The sequence below is a fragment of the Salvelinus alpinus genome, chromosome 10, assembly GCF_045679555.1.
Source record: "Salvelinus alpinus chromosome 10, SLU_Salpinus.1, whole genome shotgun sequence".
Classification (NCBI taxonomy): Eukaryota; Metazoa; Chordata; class Actinopteri; order Salmoniformes; family Salmonidae; genus Salvelinus; species Salvelinus alpinus.
The window spans coordinates 57,632,703-57,657,639 of NC_092095.1; the positions used below are offsets into that span (position 1 = coordinate 57,632,703).

The 24,937-nt window shown below is 42.3% G+C and overlaps 1 protein-coding gene and 1 long non-coding RNA gene across 2 annotated transcripts; one reads left to right on the forward strand and one right to left on the reverse strand.

The window, feature by feature from the left end:
• Positions 1-1,422: 1,422 nt before the first annotated feature.
• On the reverse strand, positions 1,423-4,762 carry pou3f3b (POU class 3 homeobox 3b). The gene is made up of 3 exons (XM_071329871.1): positions 2,767-4,762; positions 2,361-2,453; positions 1,423-2,193 (listed from the first exon to the last, which is right to left on the reverse strand). Exons 1-3 carry the CDS (start codon positions 3,988-3,990, stop codon positions 2,104-2,106), a joined length of 1,407 nt encoding a protein of 468 aa, XP_071185972.1. The 5' UTR covers positions 3,991-4,762; the 3' UTR covers positions 1,423-2,103.
• Positions 4,763-6,572: 1,810 nt separating this feature from the next.
• LOC139532383 (uncharacterized) lies at positions 6,573-20,826 on the forward strand. The gene is made up of 2 exons (XR_011666559.1): positions 6,573-6,799; positions 18,067-20,826. It is a non-coding gene; the product is annotated as an uncharacterized lncRNA (long non-coding RNA).
• The last annotated feature ends 4,111 nt before the right edge of the window (positions 20,827-24,937 follow it).

Sequence of the window (24,937 nt, forward strand, 5' to 3'; positions counted from 1 at the left end):
TATAGGTATTGCATTCTCAACGCTAATGTCAATTTTACACAACAAAAGCTAATTCAAACATGGTAAAACGCCATTATTGTATCTATTTGTATTTCGATGGCTCCGATGTCCAATTTGATAGGCCTAATCAATGTCCAACTCATTGCCCCAAAGCCTGGTGTCGATGTGAAATCGCAAAGTTCTCTTAAGTATTATTTTAAACCATAAAATCTGTCAACGCCAAGACTACCATACTTTGAGTGTAACATGCTATATTTAGACTCGCTATGCATTAGGTCAGCATCATGCTTGTTGTGTTGTTATCACACTAATGAGATGTATGTTTAATTTAAATCATCTCAAAAGGATGTTTACAATAATGGGAATTCGGAAGCATTAGGCTATAGTCAGTGAAAAACGAGTTGTCCATGCACCCTGCACCATCCCATGCAAGAGCATATTTACACCATAGGGCTATAAGGAAAACCTAAACAGTGTAGGATACAGTCATCGCTTTGCAACTAAAAAGTAGAATATCCAATGCCAAAACTCTAATAACGTAATGACAACAGTGGATAGTATACAATGTGTTCACATGCGCATGCTTGTGAGTGTGTCGGGATGAAGAATCTTGACCTTATGAGCATATTTGCAAAATAACAATACTGTTTCTCAAAACATAAATAAGGCCCATGAGATGTAACTTTCACTCTGAATATATGAATACACTGGCGCATGAAAACAATAACACTAAAATATATAGACTACACTGCTTTGAATCGAATCGTCTTACTCCTATACTGACGTAGGGCGAATGATTCAATATTTTACAAACAATATCAGTAGCAACATCTACCTTAATGTTTGTCTGTAAAACATGACGCACAACTCCGGTGAGATAGGCCTACAGCATTAACCAGAGCTCTGGAATAAGATCCGCAAGATCCTACTGCGGAAGTGTCACGCGGTGGATGTAAACAAACGCATAGACCGTACTTTGAAGTGACAAGTCGTCTACGGACTAATTATAAGGCTAGATGATGCAAATGCTACATAATCAATAAAGTTATCGGATGCTGCTGATATGATGAAGGTGGAGAAGCGAATTAGTTAAAGATACATATGAATTGTGAATAAATCAAATATAGCCCGGTGAAATTGTCAAATATAATTCCCTATGGGGCTCCAATAACATTGACATTGGACATGCACAGAGGTTCAGCATTCGATATAACATAGGCCTATTTTTCCTAAATTATAGTATTTTTTTGTATACTTATGTTATGCAAATCTGTGACAAAAGTAGTTGGAACAAGAACAATCGGCAATTTATCTGCGTTAACCTTTCTCACATCAAATAATATCACGAATGCATGCCTTGTTTCATAAACAAACGTAGCTAAATATTCAATTCAAATATAAATCTCAAAACACACAATGACGTAATTTCATTCTAACAAATTTATTGGTCTCAATCAGCTCGTAAGGAATCACTACTGAAATTAAATTACAATCAAATTATCACATCAAAATATACCCTTATTACCTAACAACTGTCAATGTCAGCTTATGTTGATTTGTGCTCCTTTTAGAAACGAGAATACAAAATTTAAACAAAACAAATGAAGTCAACAATGAAAACAGGAAAGCAAAACATCTTACACAAAGTTCTGGGGGGAAATAAATTACCGTTTGGAATAATTGATATGTATTCCGAATAGAATATTAAAACAAGTCATTTTGATGAAAAATATAAAGTAAATAAGTCAGATCAGCATCTGATCTAATGAATCTATATTGCCGGCTTTACAGAGTCTGTTGTTTATTAAAACCTACCAAAGAATACTGCTTAGAAATGGCAGCATGTATAGTTACATCCACAGCACCCATTCAGTCACACTTGGCAACGGAGAGGAGAAGAATTTCAAATAAGTGCAGCTGAAGATAGTCTTTTCAAATGTCATTTCTATTTCTTCATTCACGGTGTTCAAGTCCCATGAAAAAAAATCCATTTGAAAAAAAGAGGTGATCTTTTAGATCAGATGGCGGGGACAGTCCTGGTGAGTTTATATTGTATCATTAGGCGTGGAGGGCCTCAAAATCCCAATTCCTCTTTGTGAAAATTTAAACCATGCAGTCCTCCCCGCAAAAAATATGTTGGAAGCTTCGTGGATGCCACTCTTCTTCGTATTGATGCTGTTGCAGTTTTTGTTCCTTTGTTAAAGTAGGGGTTTAAAATGTCCCATTTTTAAATATACAAATGCCTGCCTCTTTTGTCTTTCGCAAATCAGATACAGGGTACAGGGGGAATCTTTTTAAAATTCTAATAGGACTACTTGCTTTGAAATTTCCAGTTGGTGTTGTTAATGCGCCAAAATTACCTGATGGAACGAACTTGTAGTCACCCTCTGGTCGGTCGGTTCACTCGGCCCAGTTAAACTTGCATCTTTTAAGTAATCTACTAAAAAATGTCCCTGAAAGAAAGAGCAGAAGGAACCTTTTAGGTTAAGACATTTCAGGGCTTGGAAGAAGGTTATCGGTGCGTTTTGGGGTTGGGTGGAAAAGGGGATTTTGTTTTGTTCTGGTGAAAAATATATAACACATTTGCAGTCTTATTCCTATTCCATCACAATCACAGTATCAAAAATGTTTTGGCTATCTTGACGATAGTCTGTGTTTTATCAGTTTTAATTTTATATAAAATATTTTTTAGTCTTGTGTTCTGCTCTATGTCTCACTGAACATTCGTTTGCAGTCCATGGAGGGGGGCGGTGTATCTGCACTCACATTGCCGACCTGCGAGTACACATCCTCCGGCGTCTGTGGCACTCCTGGGGGCGTCATCCTTTTTTCCTTCTGTCTCCTATTGCAAAACCACACTCTAACCACTTCTTTCTCCAGCTGCAAGTTGTCCGCTAGTGAGGTTATCTCTTGGGCCGAGGGTTTGGGGCATTTCAGGAAGTGGCTCTCCAAAGCTCCCTTCACGCTTACTTCGATGGACGTGCGCTTCTTTCGCTTCCTACCTTGTGCCGCTATCTTGTCGATGCTGGTCGGGCTGCCAGTGGTAGAATCCGCCTCCTCCAGCCATTTGTTTAGCAATGGCTTCAGCTTGCACATGTTTTTGAAGCTGAGCTGGAGAGCTTCAAACCGACAAATGGTGGTCTGAGAGAAGACGTTCCCGTACAGGGTGCCCAGGGCCAAGCCCACGTCCGCCTGCGTAAAGCCTAGTTTGATCCGGCGCTGTTTGAACTGCTTGGCGAACTGCTCCAAGTCGTCCGAGGTCGGTGTGTCCTCGTCGGAGTGCTGGTCGTGGCTGTTCACCCCTCCGTGGTGTTGCTGCTGGTGATGCGGATGCTGGTGGTGATGGTGGTGATGGTGGCTGCCGTGGTCCAGCTCTGGGGTGTCCCCCCTTACCAGACCCGGGTGCACCAGGCTCTGGCTCCCTGGTTGGCTGAGCATTCCATTCACCGTGAAGCCCCCGGGGTTGGAGTAGATCAGCGACTGCTGCTGCTGCTGTCCCCCCGATATCGAGTTGAGGTGAGCCGCAGTTGTGCTCCCCCAAGCCCCTGCGTGAGTCTGATGAGGACCTAAGTGTGGGGGCCTGTGGTGCAACACGGTGCCCGTGTGTAGATCGTCTCTTCCCGAGTTGTTTTTCACGTCCTGCTGCTGAGGGCTGCCTGTCATACCGACGGGACTCGACGACCAATGCGATCCGGCTTCGGCTGCTGCTACAGCGGCTGCAGCTGCCGCAGCGGCGGCGTGCGGCAGGGATGTCACCCACTGATGAGCATGGCTCAACATATGTCCTCCGTTGCTCGCTGCCATAGCTCCCTGCATGAAGTCACTCTGTACCATCTTTACTGTGGGGTCTCCCCTGTACCCACCAGACACCGAGGTAACCGCAGCACTGCCCGGCTGCATACCACCGCCTCCAGAGTCAGAATGCACGATCGAGCCGGACGAGAGGATACTATTGCTGGACAGATAGGGGTTGGAAGCCGTGGTGGCCATTCCGTTAACCCTTATGAATATGTTTGTTGATTACCCCCCTCCCTTTTTCAGTTACTTTTTTCGAGCAGGCAAATTGTATCTCATGAATTATTCAAACTTTAAAAGTCTGGGTTGTAATTTTGGCAAATACCATTGACTTGTTCTGCAAACGCCAGAAGAATAAAAAGGATAGCAAAAATGAATTTAAATCCGTATTTGTTGTGTTTACAGCATTTATGTATTTCAAATAGAAATGGATAAAATAGCGATGAATAAAAATCCAGGTTCTCAAAAGCAGTTTGAAACCATGTGCAGTCCGTCAAGAAAGTTTTGTCGTATTTAGAACGTCTGAGAGTTAAAATTAAAATACACAGAAAAAATATATTTGCCCCAACAAACTTCTAGTGGTCGAAGAAATTTAGCAATTTCTCCACGAAATACAAAGTCCCAGTTTATGTTCCTATTGCAGGGGAGAAAAACACAAGCACTGGCTCCTTGGTTCTTTTGAAATTTAGCCGCTGAGATTTCTCCCTTGTTGCTTTATTCTTTTCTTTCGCTGTTCCTTTTATAGTACTGTAGAGTCTTTCTCTTTGTTCTGTTTTGATGTGTATAAACCTGCCAAACCGCTAACTCCCGCTGAAGTACAATCCAGTATTACAGTGCACTGCGATGGTTGCAAGCCTCTTCTCCCATTCGCTTGTTCGGTCTCTCTCTCTCTCGCTCTCTCTCCTTCTCTTTCTCTACTCTGACAGTTCGCTCAGTCCCTCCCTCAAAGCTCGAGGACACACGAATGTTTACCCTGTGCCAAGCGTGCGCACATCGTCCACGTCTCGCCCCCTTCAAATACGAGGAAGTCGAGTGCAAGACTCCCGTTGATTGGATACCCGGGGTATGATTGACAGGGCTCGCCAGCCTCGCTTGAGGCGCGTAAACCTCCTTCCGGCCGTTGCAATTGGCTGGTTTTTAATTCAATCCAAAATAAATAAATAAATGAGCAAATTAATACAAAATAAAGGAATGAAATAAACAAAAACATATCTGATGAATGTATTCGTGAGCAATATGGAGCTATACATTAATTATTGTTTATAATAAACATATTATAACTTTCATATAAATCAGAATAGATTCAACCTTGTTAAAAACCAGAAAGTGTTTTAAAACTGTTATTGGTGGAAATAGACCTAATGATATATTGGATTTATCTGCATAAAATATGTTTATAATAGCCTAATATGCATAACAGCGATCACCTAAAATAAACTATTGTAAAAGGCTTGGTGGAGATGGGGAACTTTTGTACATTTTGGATGTTGGTGTAGGCCTACAAACGTCCTTGTCAATGTGCTTTAGGACAGTAATGCTCTTAGTACCTTCACATAACCAGACCATTTATTGTGTGCCCTTGAGAATGTTTTGAACAATATGACTAGTTATGTGATGCCATTTCTGTGCCATTTATCCATAAAACACCATCATATTCAATATTCCTCACGTCTTGCTTGATGGTTGGGCTTTGGTTCCTCGGGAGTTAATGGACAAAGGTTGTGGGGATGCGTCCATGCGGAAACAGAACGCATAGGCAACCTCACTGAACCACAGGGAAAGAGAAAGTTGCAACCAAAACAAGGGTAAATTGAGCAGCCCTTGGGGGATTTGCAGGGGGAAAAGTCTGCCTTTTAAATCTGAATACCACAACCAACTAGTCTACGTTTGGGCCCTATAAAATGCGCCTTCTTTTTAGAGCACTCCATAACACAGAAATGAATGAGCCTATGTTAAGTGGACCCCCTCAGCATATGGATTCGCCCAGCAGTGTTAATGAATAAACACCATATATAATATATTGCATCCACTGGCTGAGACGCAGTCACGTTCACGTGGAGCACTAGCAAGGACGCACAGGATTTCAGAGCTACTGCTTGCTTACAGTGTTGGCTACTGTAGAGCAGCTATTGCCAGTATTATTGGTTATTCTTAAAGTTTAGGATAAACCATAACCCTGAACCGTGACCTTATATTCGAGATAGGGTCAGAAAGCAGGAACAAGTATTACGATGATCTTAACCATCTCATGTTGTTTCCTAATAAAACCCACCTTGCCAAAGACTGAGCAGAGATTTTATTGCATATGAGCAAAGATAATAGATTGGTGTAGTTTAGCACAGAGTGGATGCCAGAGTTCCTTCATTCCCAGTAGATTTCATTTGGACCCAGCTCAAAACCGAGGAAGCCTCGTGGAGTTGTTTACATTGAATAAAGGATAGGGCCGGTGCCATGGGGCCGTCCTTTTATTAATATACAGTGAGGATTTCTGTCTAAATTACTGCTATACATTTCAGGTTGCACACTTTCAAAGGGCGGCTAGCGCGGCGGTGAGAAACGTGACACCGGGTAATGGGAATGAAAAACGTTAACTTCCAAAAGATCACCGAAAAGAGTAAAAAAATACATTTCATAAAAAAATGTCCCTGAGTTCAATGCATGTCGCTAAATTCAGTCTCTGTGAAATATGGTGTGCTTATTATTTATTTGTTTATTTTATAAGGTCCCCAAGTTCCCTGCTGGGGAGTTCATTTGTTTTGTATGCAAAAAAGAAAGGGGAAAAAAATCCCCAAGTATAACAAGAGACGAACAGTTAGTGCTGATTTTCATTTGCATAAATTTTCATATATTTTAGTGAAAATAATAGCGGAGCCGAGGAGTGCTCTGCTCAGTTGAGGCAGAGGAAAGAAAATCTTAGGGAGCACCGACTCGTAGGAAAGGAGATGGCCATTAATAGATTACAAATATACATGTAAAGCATTTTTCGACTATTCTTGGATATAAGGTAAGTCAAATAATATTTGAATTTCCTATACTATCCATACTGGAAGGAAAAGCAATGTAATGTGAACTAGCCTATACCATACTAAACGTATAGCTTTACGAATTTCTAAACACGTATTTTAACGCATTTGATGTCATTTTAGACCATATGTTATGTCACACTGCCGACAGAAACATTTCCCACCTCTAACTCTCATAAAAAACATATATGTTGTTTTTCCCTTTTTGAAACAAAAAATCAATACATGCTTTGTGTTGGCTCTCGCTCCCTTGCCTCGCTTTTATAAATAGTGAGCAGACGGTTAAGCTGTGCTGTTTTGTAGTGAATGTCCACTGGAGAAAGTGCAATCAATCAAATTTAAGCAGGATACCCCTTGGTTGAATTCTCTGGAGGAGTCGCATAGGCACCAGTGAATATCAAATCGTTTACATCAATCGATCCCGTGCAGCTGTAGAAAAGTTTGTTTAAAGTTGAGCAACAATAATGACATAACCCACGACTTTAAGTTTAATCAACGGACTAGAATGAGGCTATAGTCTATGTTTTGCTATAGGCTAAGGCTATGAACATATAGCCTATTTGATTCTGGCTTGCGAAATCATGGAGCTATTCCGAAAGCATATGTAGCCTATCCTTTTGATAACTGAAATTAAAACGATTATATGCAGATGCAGAGATGGACAACAATATTCAGGTTTTCATAAGTGCGCCTGGAATGGTCCTCAAGCAGGTTTGCTTCGAACACAATTGCACGGACATTTTAAAACTAATACCAGTTGCATAACATGCACTATTTTTCTGACTTCATACTTTTTTGTGGTCAGCGTCGAATTTCTTCGCTTTCCTGCGTTTTTCTCACGGGTTAACAGTGTGTGCCCTCGCTGTTAAAGATGCCGTCTCGCGCAGCCCCGCTAAGACCGTTTGTTTCATTGATGGGGAGGCATTTCTGAACCCAGCCTTTCGGTTGTCATGGTGAGCCGAATAAAAGAGGGAACACTAGTCGCATTAAGCTATATGTTTGTGCATTGGACTCGAGATGAAAGAGCTGTTGAAGCCAATACCATCTAGCATGCCTATAGCAGAGCCAACAACTCCAACTCCCCTTCTTCTCGGCACCACGGCCATACATGTAGAACCATCTTTACATTGCCAACACTCTAGAATGTGACAGACGCTCCCCTCACCTGTGAGCTATTGTTGCTTTAGATGGGGAAATTAAATTGAGTTCATTGTTGACTTTAGGTTAGATAAATATTATCTACCAGCAGGTGTCGCGCTTACTCATGATGGCAGGCCAGCCTTGGTGAGTAATAGTCGCATTATTGTTTTGTTGACTGCGACGCAATTTAAGAAATACAGACCTGACTTGATAGAATAGAGAAGCTGAATGACACGATATAGGACAATAAAACACAATTATAATAGGGAAGAGAAAGAAACAGACTGTATAATTAAGTAACTGGACTCCAAAGGCTTAACACTAAAATATTGTGCAATTACTAATTTATGCATTTGTCAATTATATTTAATTACAATAGGCTGTACACCTATGTGATGTTCTCACTGATACACATGCTTGATATTAATGTAAATATTTGAAGTATCGTGATAATGCTGGGATAGGGAACATATACCCAGTGTTTTCCTCAAGCAGTAAGCCGATGTGAAACAAAACTAAACCCACATGGCAATCTACATTTTTCCTCACGCGCTTTTCAGTGCATCACTAGAAGTTTAGAAAATAAGGAAGAACCTTGGACTACCTTTTATCTCGCTGCCTGCTCCACAAAATAGCTGTTGTTTCACATTATGAGTATGCTTTGAATAAACAACATGATTTTTTACATAATGGCAGAAATTAGGTTATATTTAGAAAATCCTCATATTATTTTGAATTATCGCAAACATTATTTTAAGTCACATATAAATAAATACATACACAATCAACATGATATAGGCATAAGGGTAATGACACTCACGAGCAACATTGCTTTTATTTACAAAAACAATTTGACGTTAATCAAGTTAAACACATTATACTTAATATAATATCCTAATGTAGGCCTATATTCAGGACTAGGCCTAGCTATGCAAAAAAAGGGCTAATATGGGGTTATTATTTCTTATAAGCTTGATCCTGCGGGTCATAAAGGCCCATAGGTTTGCAGCCAAGCATAAATTAGAATAAACACGTATTTCAGTGTACCTCGTCGCTAATCGTTGAAATATAATGGAATTGTTACTCTACTCAATCAGAAACCACAACAAATAACAAATGAGAACGAGATCCTCGAGAACCTGTCTGGGGAATTAAGCTCCTGTGGGTTCCATGTATGCTTGACCAGCCATTTAACTAGTCTGTAACAACCTCAGAGTATCATCAGCATCATCATCATCATCATCATGCACTATAGAAATATAACCACGAGGCAATATTAATAACACCAACATAATATCATTTTCCATTATTTATAATAATACATCATGATAATGATAATAATAGGTTAATAATGATGATAATAATAATAATGCGGCTACTTCTATTGATGGCCTATATCGGGTTTCACTACTGGCTTACGTTCAACACCAAATCCGAAGATATTAGCTGTACAAATTCTCATAGGCCATTTGTGTATAAACTAGACCCATGTTTTGGTGCATATGCATTTATTTGACCAACCTTTTTATAGAGGACAGCATATTCTCCATTTCGGTTGGCACTTTTACCTTTGAATTATGGACATTTAATTACCGACGTCACGAGCTTTCTGTCCAATCCATGCTTTCTGTTAGAAGTAGAAATCTTGTCCATGCACAGTAAGTGGACATAAGAAGAAAAAAACAACAGCAAGTGGCGATTAAAATCATATGACCGTCTATTACGGTCAACAATGTATTGGTACAATGGTCGTTTTAATTAAAGGCCTACTTAAGGTATACATCATGTATTTGCTTCACTTGGTCCATGCACTGACTAATCAGAAAATACGTTAATAACAGACGTTTAGTGTTCGTGTCAAGCCTAATGTTGATTTAAAGCTAAATCCAAAATGGAGTAGGCCAGGCCTAGCACTTTAATGATAATGCATCCAGTTAATTAAACCAGGTGCACAGTGAATAACAGCAAGCAGATACAAATATTCTCAATTTGCGACATGGTTGCATTATAGGCTATTATAAACACAATTTGAAGCCTCAAAGTAAACTACACAGGGAATCTATTTCAATTAATATGTACCCATTATGTACTTATTATGACTGTGATATGTGGTTGTCTCACCTACCTTAAGATGAATGCACTAACTCTAAGTGGCTAAGGACAAGAACCTCTGCTATATTACTTAAATGTGTAACGTAAAGTGTAGTTATTGTAGTCTGATTGTATCTGTTCCCTGTGCATCCCTGACCTGTACAGTGCACCTCTCCTCTCAGGCTGGTGTTTAGAGGGATTGGCTTGGTCTTCTTCCATGGATCTGTGATGTCCCCTCCCTCCCTCCCTCCCTCCCTCCCTCCCTCCCTCCCTCCCTCCCTCCCTCCCTCCCTCCCTCCCTCCCTCCCTCCCTCCCTCCCTCCCTCATCTGCCTACTACTCATTATTCATAAATATATCAGCTGGCCCTTATTGATTGTGTCTTGTGGATCAGAAATCAATGTAAATGTCATACTTTGCTTTAAATGGATATCTAGGTAGCTTCCCAGGGAGAATATCAGAGAATACTGTATACAGCATTTATGGTGGCTTGTCTAGTCATCAATGAATTATTCAATGAGAGGGTTTGTTTGTATCGTCCTATAATGGCTGTGCTTTTGTTTTCCACTCTAGAGTTGGCCAGTGAGATTGCTGTATTGATCAGTGATAGCAGCAGCATTTTGACATCACCGAAGTGTGTAGTTATAGTATGAAATATTGATTGTGTATCTATTCGACGTGATTGGCCCAGACGTGTCGATATGGAAAAGGGAACCTTCACATATTTCCAGGGAGATATTTGATCATTTCAAGTGCAGTTGGGGATACTCACCAACTAGAGCTGGTGGTAATAGGTAAACGGTTATACACAAGTTGACTTCATGAGGTCTTGAATGTATACAACAGGATAGGGCTGCCTGGAGAAAGATGGGTTTGGTCTGGGGTTGGTCTGGTCTCTGAACGCATACAGGCAGGTGTTGGAGCCTACAAAGCCCTCTAGACTGGAGATTGACAGAGGGATGGATAGGATAAAATGTTACTCTCAGAAGATGGGAAAGAGGGGTGTGTGGGACATGCACACACACGCAGACACACACGCAGGCACACACACGCAGACACACACGCAGGCACACACACGCAGGCACACACACGCAGACACACACGCAGGCACACACACGCAAGCACACGCACACACACACACACACACACACACACACACACACACACACACACACACACACACACACACACACACACACACACACACACACACACACACACACACACACACACACACACACACACACACACACACACACACACACACACACACACACACACACATGATCTTCCTGTCAGTAGTCGTAGGTCAACAAGGATAACACACTGAAACATCCAGACCTTCAGACGCCCACCAATGTTGATGCTAAGCTACATTCCACAAGCCAATATTCACTGGAATATATTGTGTAGGCAATAAGTATACACCTCTTCTGTTGTTTGCATTCTATTAGACGGCATTATGCATGCTAATCAAGACTGATATCATATTATTAACTTCAGTAATTAATAAATATACCAACTAATTCCACATGAAGTCAAATCCCTTTAAAGTGAAGGTAGGAGAAAGCGAGAGAGAGTACTGCCAGTTGCAGCAGACTGCTACAGTATGCCATGTTGCCATGCGAGTTCAGATTCAGATTTGCCATAGTGGCGGCTTTGTTTTTGTTTGTCAAACAGGAACGTTCCCTCAGGAGAGGGGTTTGTGACACCTCTCTGCCCGCCCAGGATTGCATTAATCAAACTCTTTATTTCCCTGGGGGATGCCGCCACAAATCACTCCTAAACCCCAATCAAATTGGATAACGGAGGAACTGAGTACTATAAGTCACCCCTCTGTCTCTTGCTCATTCTGCCAACTTAATGGATCTAGTTGTAACTTTGTGGAACAGTGTGGATGGGGTTTTACAAAGCTACGTACAGCTGAGGTAGGAAGCTGCTTTGAAAAGCCCCAAACAACATAATTGGATTGAGTCGTGTTCCTAGATGGGTTAGAGATATACTAACACAAAACTATCAGAACGCAGTGGACGGTTAGCTCAGGATAGAGTTGTACAGATGCACCCATGCAATTTCTTGTCTGTTGTCCACGTGGAATAGAGCTATAAGCCCAGGACACGTCTGTGATGTGAGCTGTACTGGGCCTATGATAGAGACACGTCTAGCTGGCATGTGGGCTCAAGACTCATGTAGATTCGGGCCCCTAATGGTAGTCCATTCTAAACTAAGCAAACGTTGCAATACCACAAGGAGGCAAAAAATATAAATGACATCTCTTCACAATTTGACTAATGACGACTGTCTTATAAATCAGAGAATGTCCACAGGAAGAACTTGACACAGTAATAAATACTACCCCCAATATGCTGCCTATTAAAGGTAATACAAATAAAATAACAGAGCCGTAATTTTTCTTATGTGTTGTTGTGGCGCGCCATGGCACGGTTTCAGTGTTTGATATTCATGAGGGAAATGGGGAGGAAATGTGGCCTCTCTTTATGGCGCGGCTGCATTGTAACACAAATTCAGCACTCCTGCCTTCGTTCCAATCAGGGATAAATGATGGCCTCGTTGCCGCGTCGCCAGAATGCAATCCTGACACCACTGCATGCACACACACACCGATGTGCTTACACACACATGCACACACACACACACACACGTACACACTCACACTCACACACACACACACACACACACACACACACACACACACACACACACACACACACACACACACACACACACACACACACACACACACACACACACACACACACACACACACACACACACACACACACACACACACACACACACACACACACACTGGGAGTGGAATGGAGGTATCAGAGGGGCTGTCTAGGCCTGGCCTCAGCCTCATCAGCTGAATCATGAGAAATGGACCATACTAGCATCATATGATGTTTATCACATGACTATGATGCTTATCAAATGACTATGATGCTTATCAAATGACTATGATGTTTATCAAATGACTATGATGCTTATCAAATGACTATGATGCTTATCAAATGACTATGATGCTTATCAATGACTATGATGCTTATCAAATGACTATGGTGCTTATCAAATGACTATGATGCTTATCACATGACTATGATGCTTATCAAATGACTATGGTGCTTAGCAAATTACTATGGTGCTTATCAATGACTATGATGCTTATCAAATTACTATGATGCTTATCAAATGACTATGATGCTTATCAAATGACTATAATGCTTATCAAATGACTATGGTGCTTATCAAATTACTATGGTGCTTATCAATGACTATAATTCTTATCAAATTACTATGATGCTTATCAAATGACTATGGTGGTTATCAAATGAGCGGAATACACACAGATTTAAAGGGACCCTAGGCTAGATTCAGGAGAAAGCTTCATACTAATGCAATGTAGAAGACATATATTGGTATATGTTCAGTTGCTGTAGTGCCACCATATTTGCATATTATTTTGTGTTCACATTCACGAAAAGACCCTAGACTCATACTGAGTCGGGATAGTTGATATTGTTGACTGTGCGTGATATGTGCTATTCATATGAGCTTGTGTGGTCCCGTTCTGGTGGGAAGTCTGATTCATGTGGGGATTATGTGTTGAGCTCTTATGGATCTGGCCCCGTTCCTATGGAGTCACAACCATTTGTTTCTACATGGGTTTACATACATCTTCTGTGCCTGTTTCTGCCGCTCTCTCCCTCCATCCATCCCTCTCTCCCTCTCTCCCTCCATCCATCCATCTCTCCCTCCATCCATCCATCTCTCTCTCTCTCTCTCTCCCTCCATCCATCCATCCATCCATCCATCCATCCATCCATCCATCCATCCATCCATCCATCCATCCATCCATCTCTCTCTCTCTCTCTCTCTCTCTCTCTCTCTCTCTCCCTCCCTCCCTCCATCCATCCATCCATCCATCCATCCATCAATCTCTCTCTCTCTCCATCCATCCATCCATCCATCCATCCATCCATCCATCCATCCATCCATCCATCCATCCATCCATCCATCCATCCATCCATCCATCCATCCATCCATCCATCCATCCATCCATCCATCCATCCCTCCCTCCCTCCCTCCCTCCCTCCCTCCCTCCCTCCCTCCCTCCCTCCCTCTCTCTCTCTCTCTCTCTCTCTCTCTCTCTCTCTCTCCCTCCCCCCATCCATCCAGCCTTGAAGCACGCACACACACACACACACACACACACACACACACACACACACACACACACACACACACACACACACACACACACACACACACACACACACACACACACACACACACACACACACACACACACACACACACACACACACACACATGATCTTCCTGACAGTACTCGCATGTCAACAAGGATAACACACTGAAACATCCAGACCTTCAGACGCCCACCAATGTTGATGCTAAGCTACATTCCACAGGCCAATATTCACTGGAATATATTGACTGCACATCTCTGACTGCACATCTCTGACTGCACATCTCTGACTGCACATCTCTGGGTAGAAGAGGAGAGCTGAGCCCTTATTGCCAGGCTGGACAGTCTCTCTGCTGCTTTGACTGATGGCTTCCAGCCTGGTTGGGAACTAGTATTACATGGACACCTGGTTGGTTTCCTATAGCTCCTGCGTTTCGTGTTTAGACTCCTGTGGCTCATACAACAGTATTACAGCCATCTACCCATATTACAGTGACTGCAACAACACTCAAGGACTATTTCAGGATTTCTTTATTAAGATTAAAAGTATAGGCTTTTGTGTCAAAGGCTGTTTTAGCAGTATTGTAGTTTGATACTGGAGTCAGGCTAGAGAGGTAATGTTTTTTGCTTGATTTTTATAACCTAATGCATCCTGAATTAAATGACATATACCCCACACCATTTACTGGATGTTAGGTAGACCTAATGCATCCTGAATTAAATGACATATACCCCACACCATTTACTGGATGTTAGGTAGACCTAATGCATCCTGAATTAAATGACATATACCTCACACCATTTACTGGATGTTAGGTAGACCTAATGCATCCTGAATTAAATGACATATACCCCACACCATTTACTGGATGTTAGGTAGACCTAATGCATCCTGAATTAAATGACATATACCTCACACCATTTACTGGACGTTAGGTAGACCTAATGCATCCTGAATTAAATGACATATACCCCACACCATTTACTGGATGTTAGGTAGACCTAATGCATCCTGAATTAAATGACATATACCTCACACCATTTACTGGATGTTAGGTAGACCTAATGCATCCTGAATTAAATGACATATACCCCACACCATTTACTGGATGTTAGGTAGACCTAATGCATCCTGAATTAAATGACATATACCCCACACCATTTACTGGACGTTAGGTAGACTTAATGTATCCTGAATTAAATGACATATACCCCACACCATTTACTGGATGTTAGGTAGACCTAATGCATCCTGAATTAAATGACATATACCCCACACCATTTACTGGATGTTAGGTAGACCTAGTGCATCCTGAATTAAATTACATATACCCCACACCATTTACTGGATGTTAGGTAGACCTAATGCATCCTGAATTAAATGACATATACCCCACACCATTTACTGGATGTTAGGTAGACCTAATGTATCCTGAATTAAATGACATATACCCCACACCATTTACTGGATGTTAGGTAGACCTAATGCATCCTGAATTAAATGACATATACCCCACACCATTTACTGGATGTTAGGTAGACCTAATGCATCCTGAATTAAATGACATATACCCCACACCATTTACTGGATGTTAGGTAGACCTAATGCATCCTGAATTAAATGACATATACCCCACACCATTTACTGGATGTTAGGTAGACCTAATGTATCCTGAATTAAATGACATATACCCCACACCATTTACTGGATGTTAGGTAGACCTAATGCATCCTAAATTAAATGACATATACCCCACACCATTTACTGGATGTTAGGTAGGCCTAATGCATCCTGAATTAAATGACATATACCCCACACCATTTACTGGATGTTAGGTAGACCTAATGCATCCTGAATTAAATGACATATACCCCACACCATTTACTGGATGTTAGGTAGACCTAATGTATCCTGAATTAAATGACATATACCCCACACCATTTACTGGATGTTAGGTAGACCTAATGCATCCTGAATTAAATGACATATACCCCACACCATTTACTGGATGTTAGGTAGACCTAATGTATCCTGAATTAAATGACATATACCCCACACCATTTACTGGATGTTAGGTAGACCTAATGCATCCTGAATTAAATGACATATACCCCACACCATTTACTGGATGTTAGGTAGACCTAATGCATCCTGAATTAAATGACATATACCCCACACCATTTACTGGATGTTAGGTAGACCTAATGCATCCTGAATTAAATGACATATACCCCACACCATTTACTGGATGTTAGGTAGACCTAATGTATCCTGAATTAAATGACATATACCCCACACCATTTACTGGATGTTAGGTAGACCTAATGCATCCTAAATTAAATGACATATACCCCACACCATTTACTGGATGTTAGGTAGGCCTAATGCATCCTGAATTAAATGACATATACCCCACACCATTTACTGGATGTTAGGTAGACCTAATGCATCCTGAATTAAATGACATATACCCCACACCATTTACTGGATGTTAGGTAGACCTAATGTATCCTGAATTAAATGACATATACCCCACACCATTTACTGGATGTTAGGTAGACCTAATGCATCCTGAATTAAATGACATATACCCCACACCATTTACTGGATGGAAAGAGCTGCCCAGTTATTCATTTGACTACTATAACCTCATGAACAGATGAAACCTCATCTTCAAACAGAAACTTTTCAGGAAATAAAAAAAAGGAACATATTTTCCTATTAACGAGCATGCAATTCTAGAGCTTCAGAACCTATTTTGAATACATTTTCTTGGTCCTAGAGTCATGAAATGTTCCAGGTACATTGAGTGGAGTTACTGCATTTAATAAATGTAAAAAAAACAACGGACAAAAATGGAGTTACGAGGTTTTAATCAGACATTATGATACAAATACTTATACTATGGCTTTTCATACATGGCATGCAAGGTCAACTCCACATTTCCCCAAAACGCTCTAAATCACATCCCAAAACAGTCTTTTTCCCAGACGAGTTATTAGTTCCCTAAACCCCAGAATGTATATGACATTAGTATATTTACATAATGTTGTGTAAGTCCTCTCTCTTCTCCCATCAGGCAGGAAAAGCCTCCTCCAGCCTGTCTCTCTCTCTCTTACCGTGTCCTATATGTAGGCCACTAAATGTGCAGATATATTACTGCAGACTGGGAAATGTATTCTCAAAGCAAGAATGAAAAGGCTTTATTTTTGGAGTGCTTGAGCAGCTCACGTTGAAGAACACTTTGTTGACCTCGGCTGTGTTACTGTTTAACCAAGCACTGCTCTGATGCTGTTCCTGGACTGGACTATACCCCCCCCCCCACACACACACGTACATACACACACACACTAACCTGTCATTGTTGTTTCTGAAATACCAACCAAATGGGGACACTATTTGTGTATAAGACGCAAGGGGAAATATGTCTGTTGAGTTTGTATTCTATGATGTATGCAACATTACAAAGTCAATCTGGCCAGACAACCACTGTGTCTTAGCCAAGAATAACACACTCTGAGCAATTCAGGTTTCCACAAACAGCCAATACATTAACATAGTTTAATACTTTAGCTTAGCACGGTTTGTGGAGAGATGCTATCGTAACCTACTGAACCTACTGGGGTGTTGCTGAACGCTTGAATAAATGGACTTCTTTTATTTAGAAAATATTTCCCATTTGAAGATGTGCTGCTTCTTCCATCTGATTTTGATCAGATTTTAATGTGAGCCTCTCTCTCTCCCTCCCCCCTCTCTCTTTCTCTCTCTCTCTTTCTTTCCACGCAGGAGCACCAGGGTCCCCTCGCCACCCCTCCACCCCCGCCCTTGGCCCCCATGCCCCTCACCCTCTAACCCCCTCCTCCAGAGGTAAGGGCCTCAGTGTGTGTTCTCTCCCCTCCTCTACCCACCCCAGCAGCGGACACACAACACAAGCGTCTCCCCGGCTTCCGCTTCCTCCGCGCTGCTGCACCACTGCTGGAGTATTCACGCTCCAGGCTGTTTTCTTTGAGAGACTATAAAAATATGCAAATGGCTATTGTTAAGAGCGAAAAGTAGAGGGTATTTTTCTCCCCGTACGCCGCTTGTGTTCCTGGTGAGTATAATGTGCAGAGAGGGCTGAGGGGTTTCCTTCAGTCTTTAGTCTCTCTCTCACACACACAGACTCACAAAGACAGAGCTGGAGATGACCAGGTACAGAGGCAGGATATTAGAAATATTCTCTCAGGAAGCCATTGTCTCTTTCCATTGTGGTCATTTTCGTAAGAGAATATGACCACATCTGTGTAAGAGAGAGAGCGAGAAAGAGAAAGAGAAAGAGAGAGAGAGAGAGGGAGAGAGAAAGAGAGAGAGAGAGAGAGAGAGAGAAAGCGAGAGGGAGAAAAAGAGAGATAGAGAAAAAGAGAGAGGTATTAGGATGAAATCCAAGCTACACCACGGGTAGTAGCAGCTAGGAAGTCAGGCCTTTATATAAAGTCCCTGAGCAGAGAGAGAGAGAGAGAGTGAGTGAGATAGAGAGAGAGAGAGAAGAGAGAGTGAGTGAGATAGAGAGTGTGAGAGAAGAGAGAGGGAAAGTTAGTAAGGAGCCACATTTGTAAAGCCCTCACGGTCTCAAGCAGGAAGACTTTTTGAAGTGATTATGGAGACAGTTCAGATCAAAGGATTTGACAAGTCTGAGTGCTCGCCAAATACGAGCCGGGCTAATCACGCTGAAGCCCTCCGTACAAGACACCACTGGTCCCTCCAGCTGCTTTGCAAATGTAACGTGACACTCAGGGATAAACAGATTATCAGGGGACATAAGAGAAAAAAAATCCTCTCAGACTAGTAGAAGTGAAATAGTTTATTTAATGAACTTGGAGACTACCAATGTACTGTATATGGTGGTGTGTAATAATAAATCATTTTCTGTAAAGTCGTAATGACCTAATTTACATATTTTTATACTAGTTCTATGTTACATGAAGGAAGGGTAGTTGTTATGTAGGATGATATTTAGCTTTTTCCCCCAAAAAATTGTATAATCCATAGGCCTAATCTTCCAAACACCTCCAGACATTTGAAACGTCAGCTCAGGGACATTCTCAAAGTGTCTCTCTTGCATTCATTCTCTTTCAATGTTGTCATAATGTGATATCATAAATATAGAGTAAATTCATATGAACAATTTCCCTTTATTTCCCTCTTACTTTCACAAAAATATTTTACTTGATTCTATTTTCAGTTGTATCTTATGCTGCATTCTATCATGACCAAGATCATGTAGAAATCACATTTCAAAAGAATTTACAATTGGCTGAGATATTTTGCACACAAAGTGTGTACCTGTAAATGAAATAATACATATGTAAATATGTACCATGCAAACCCAATAGACAGAACAGCCAAACCCTATGTGTGTCTCTTGTGTCATGTCACTGGTGACCAGCCGTGTCATTCCCAAGTGATCCACTGAGTTCTCTGGGCCAGGGAGTGTCCAGCTGTCCAGTCCACTGAGTTCTCTGGGCCAGGGAGTGTCCAGCTGTCCAGCTGTCCAACCAGGGGCCCTCTCCTCTGAGTGACATCCATCACCAACAGAGCCCTGTGGTTCTGGACATCCTGGACTCTGGAGAGACCTCGGACAAACGGACCATTCAGGAGGGACGGACAGATGGAACGGTGTCACGAACAGACACTGGACAATGAGGAGGTTGTTGTGTTGGCTAGCAGCACAGATGATCTGTTTTATCTCACAAGTCCAGCGCTTCAAGCTGAACATCCTGCACCCTTCGCCATGATCAAGCAAAGAGAGAGAGGGGAAAAGGAGGGAGGGACAGGGAGTGTGGTGAGGGGACAGAAAGAGGGGAGGTCCAGGGTCCATACTTCAACTCAACACAGTTGCTATAATTGATATGTTATTCAACTACATACCACTGCTGCCTGGACCGACTTACTGCTCTGCAACTACAGGCTACTACGTTGATCCACAACAACCATCATCCTCTCTTAACCACATTGATCATTACAGTTATCTGCTTTTTACATTTTTTATAGACTGCTCACCAGAACCTGGACGTCTGCCTCCAGAAAAACAATCCTGGGAGCACAACTCGTATTCATATATTGTGTGGAATAAAGTAAAGAAGAAAATAAAGAACCTTCCTCCACACAACCGCCTATTCCTCAGTGCCACCCTGACCCCGCCCTATATGTCCAGTATGTCTATTTGATTGGTCACCGTGTAGGGCAGACTGCTATTGATTGGTCGGTCGTTAGGAGCGACTGGCAGAGCTGACACGGGTCGTAACATGACGTGGTCGTAACATCTGACCGCTCTTTAACCACCAGCCATCAACTGACCAATCCAGCCATTGACCCCAGTCATCCCAGCGGTGCCCTGGCAGCAGATCAGTACTAGACTGCTGTGGAGGCTGGGACAGCTAATAACAGTAATGTGCCTGTTCAGTCTAGAGATGACTCTTTATTTTGACTGTTGAGGGGAAAACAGATACATCACATTGACATACTGTAAGTAATAATTGATCATTAATAAATTAGTAACAATTATGAGCTGGGTTGTTAGCTTATGATTATTTTCAACATTGTTCTGACCCGTCTCACTATAGTTATAACTGTATGTCACTGGTTTATAACACAACACTTTTACCATGAGTTTACCATGATTCTACCATTAGTCTACCATGATTCTACCATGAGTCTACCATGAGTCTACCATGATTCTACCATGATTCTACCATGATTCTACCATGATTCTACCATGATTCTACCATGATTCTACCACGATTCTACCATGATACTACCACAATTCTACCACGATTCTACCATGATTCTACCATGATTCTACCATGATTCTACCTTGATTCTACCATGATTCTACCATGATCCTACCACGATTCTACCTTGATTCTACCATGATTCTACCATGAATCTACCACGATTCTACCACGATTCTACCATGAAGAGACATGCAGGAATATACATGTATGTTAGGTATTTGTCCTTAAAATATATGTATTTTTGCAAGACAGCTGGTAGGTATACAAGCCAATAAAATAGAACAGGTTCAGATATTACCTCCAGGCCTGATGGTGTGTGTGTGTGTGTGTGTGTGTGTGTGTGTGTGTGTGTGTGTGTGTGTGTGTGTGTGTGTGTGTGTGTGTGTGTGTGTGTGTGTGTGTGTGTGTGTGTGTGCGCACGCGTGTGTGTGCGCGTGCTTGTGCGCGCATGTGTGTGTGCGTGTGTGTCTGAGTGTGTGTGTGTGTGTGTGTTATAGCAGTCTGCTATAAAAGCTAGCCTGACTCTCAGATCTCACAGAGGTATAATGTTCATTAAACTACATTTCTGATTATCATGTAATATTGCTGGAAAAAATAAAGACAAATATTAGTATAATGAATAGGAATGTGTTTGTTTTAAAAATGTAAACAGGAACCAACAATAAATGCTTGTTTGTTTAAATGTGATATTGGTCAGATAGACAAAGGAGTCCTTGTCCTGTGATGTGGCAGAGTTTGGGAAACAGAGCCATGGTAACACTAAGGAAACTAAACATCCCTGAAAGCACTGGGGAACAAGGGCAGAGGAGCTGCTCTCAACAGTACAGTCTGTCTTCAGTGTATGTGTGTGTGTGTGGTGTGTGTGTGTGTGTGTATGTGTGTGTGTGTGTGTGTGTGTGTGTGTGTGTGTGTGTGTGTGTGTGTGTGTGTGTGTGTGTGTGTGTGTGTGTGTGTGTGTGTGTGTGTGTGTGTGTGTGTGTGTGTGTGTGTGTGTGTGTGTGTGTGTGTGTGTGGTGTGTGTGAATGTTGGCTGTGATCAGTGAGTGAATGAAGCGTTTCACTGGACAACGTGACCCCTCCCTCCCTCCCTCTTTCTCCTCTCTCTCCTCTCAGAGGGGAAGCCCTGCCAGTGGACATCTGTGGAAATGAGCTCGGCCGTGCAGTAAGTGTGGCGACCCCGCCACTAACCCCATGCTGTCCCCATTGCTCTCACCACTAAATGATATCTACTGTATCCTGCCTGGCTGAGAGGAGGCCTACCCCCCTTCCCTCCTCTCTCTGATCACCCAACCTAGTGCAGGAGATGAACCAACTATTTCCAGTCCAGCTACATATTATCGTCATATATCAAGTACTTTAATCCAAAGCAATTTACAGATAATATATATATATATATATATACACATAGTATTTTAGTAGGTGGATATTTGGTCAATGCCAAGATCAGATCCACAAGGTGAAAGGTTTAAAAAAAAATATACAGTGGGGAGAACAAGTATTTGATACACTGACGATTTTGCAGGTTTTCCTACTTACAAAGCATGTAGAGGTCTGTAATTTTTATCATAGGTACACTTCAACTGTGAGAGACGGAATCTAAAACAAAAATCCAGAAAATCACATTGTATGATTTTTAAGTAATTAATTTGCATTTTATTGCATGACATAAGTATTTGATCACCTACCAACCAGTAAGAATTCCGGCTCTCACAGACCTGTTAGTTTTTCTTTAAGAAGCCCTCCTGTTCTCCACTCATTACCTGTATTAACTGCACCTGTTTGAACTCGTTACCTGTATAAAAGACACCTGTCCACACACTCAATCAAACAGACTCCAACCTCTCCACAATGGCCAAGACCAGAGAGCTGTGTAAGGACATCAGGGATAAATTGTAGACCTGTACAAGGCTGGGATGGGCTACAGGACAATAGGCAAGCAGCTTGGTGAGAAGGCAACAACTGTTGGCACAATTATTAGAAAATGGAAGAAGTTCAAGATGACGGTCAATCACCCTCGGTCTGGGGCTCCATGCAAGATCTCACCTCGTGGGGCATCAATGATCATGAGGAATGTGAGGGATCAGCCCAGAACTACACGGCAGGACCTGGTCAATGACCTGAAGAGAGCTGGGACCACAGTCTCAAAGAAAACCATTAGTAACACACTACGCCGTCATGGATTAAAATCCTGCAGCGCACGCAAGGTCCCCCTGCTCAAGCCAGCGCATGTCCAGGCCCGTCTGAAGTTTGCCAATGACCATCTGGATGATCCAGAGGAGGAATGGGAGAAGGTCATGTGGTCTGATGAGACAAAAATAGAGCTTTTTGGTCTAAACTCCACTCGCCGTGTTTGGAGGAAGAAGAAGGATGAGTACAACCCCAAGAACACCATCCCAACCGTGAAGCATGGAGGTGGAAACATCATTCTTTGGGGATGCTTTTCTGCAAAGGGGACAGGACAACTGCACCGTATTGAGGAGAGGATGGATGGGGCCATGTATCGCGAGATCTTGACCAACAACCTCCTTCCCTCAGTAAGAGCATTGAAGATGGGTCGTGGCTGGGTCTTCCAGCATGACAACGACCCGAAACACACAGCCAGGGCAACTAAGGAGTGGCTCCGTAAGAAGCATCTCAAGGCCCTGGAGTGGCCTAGCCAGTCTCCAGACCTGAACCCAATAGAAAATCTTTGGAGGGAGCCGAAAGTCCGTATTGCCCAGCGACAGCCCCGAAACCTGAAGGATCTGGAGAAGGTCTGTATGGAGGAGTGGGCCAAAATCCCTGCTGCAGTGTGTGCAAACCTGGTCAAGAACTACAGGAAACGTATGATCTCTGTAATTGCAAACTAAGGTTTCTGTACCAAATATTAAGTTCTGCTTTTCTGATGTATCAAATACTTATGTCATGCAATAAAATGCAAATTAATTACTTAAAAATCATACAATGTGATTTTCTGGATTTTTGTTTTAGATTCCTTCTCTCACAGTTGAAGTGTACCTATGATAAAAATTACAGACCTCTACATGCTTTGTAAGTAGGAAAACCTGCAAAATCGTCAGTGTATCAAATACTTGTTCTCCCCACTGTATATTTGTGCTCCTCAAAAGAGCACGCTCCACTTCCTCCCTGGAGGAGCCTCCACTTCCTCCCTGGAGGAGCCTCCACTTCCTCCCTGGAGGAGCCTCCACTGCTCTGATGCCTGTGAACTCCGCCGTACGTGTCAACGACAAATAGTTTGGGCTCTGAACCTTTCAACGCCGTCCCTGCTCTTCTCTCCAAACTAAAAGTCCCATAGTCAGCCAGCACCGTTCACAAGCAATCAGCAACACACACATCCTCTTCTCACCACGCCACTCTGTTTCATCCATTATAGATTATTCATAGCCATTGTGGGTGTAGCTCTTTTGAGTTTTGACATTGGATCCATGTTGGTGCCTTTGTCTGGTGGGGTTTCATCAGACTGTAATGGAATGTGATGTGAAAATGCACGAGTGTTGAGTTTGAACTCCAGTGCCTTGAGCAACACCCTCTAAGAACAGAGAGGAGAGGAGAGACAAGAAGAGACTCTGTTTCCAAACCGCAAGCAGGCAGGAAGGCAGACAGACAGGCAGGCAGGCAGGCAGCAAAGAGGAGTGCACCACACTACACACACTACCCAAACTACCCAGGGAGCATCTGGGGCAGATTGCATGCAAGGCTGTAGGCTTTGAAGGTAGCAGGTAGCAGCTTCCCCCCTCTCTGCTCTCCAGAGTACAGTGCTGGACCAGAACAGGCTAGGCCTCCCTCCACACAGAACAGGTGGTATTGCTCACTCCAATTTAGCTCAAACCTCCACTTGAAATAGTGCTGCTGTCACAACCAATCTGCACCCAGAGATGGACCGT

Bases quoted from the DNA above. Each gene is read 5' to 3' on its own strand.
- pou3f3b (XM_071329871.1), bottom strand. From the start codon at position 3,990: ATGGCCACCACGGCTTCCAACCCCTATCTGTCCAGCAATAGTATCCTC. The intron at 2,454-2,766 runs GTGAGTGCAGAT...TCTTTCTTTCAG, and splicing joins TGTACTCGCAGGTCGGCAAT to GGACATTTTTTAGTAGATTA. The intron at 2,194-2,360 runs GTAATTTTGGCG...ACTTTAACAAAG, and splicing joins CTACAAGTTCGTTCCATCAG to GAACAAAAACTGCAACAGCA.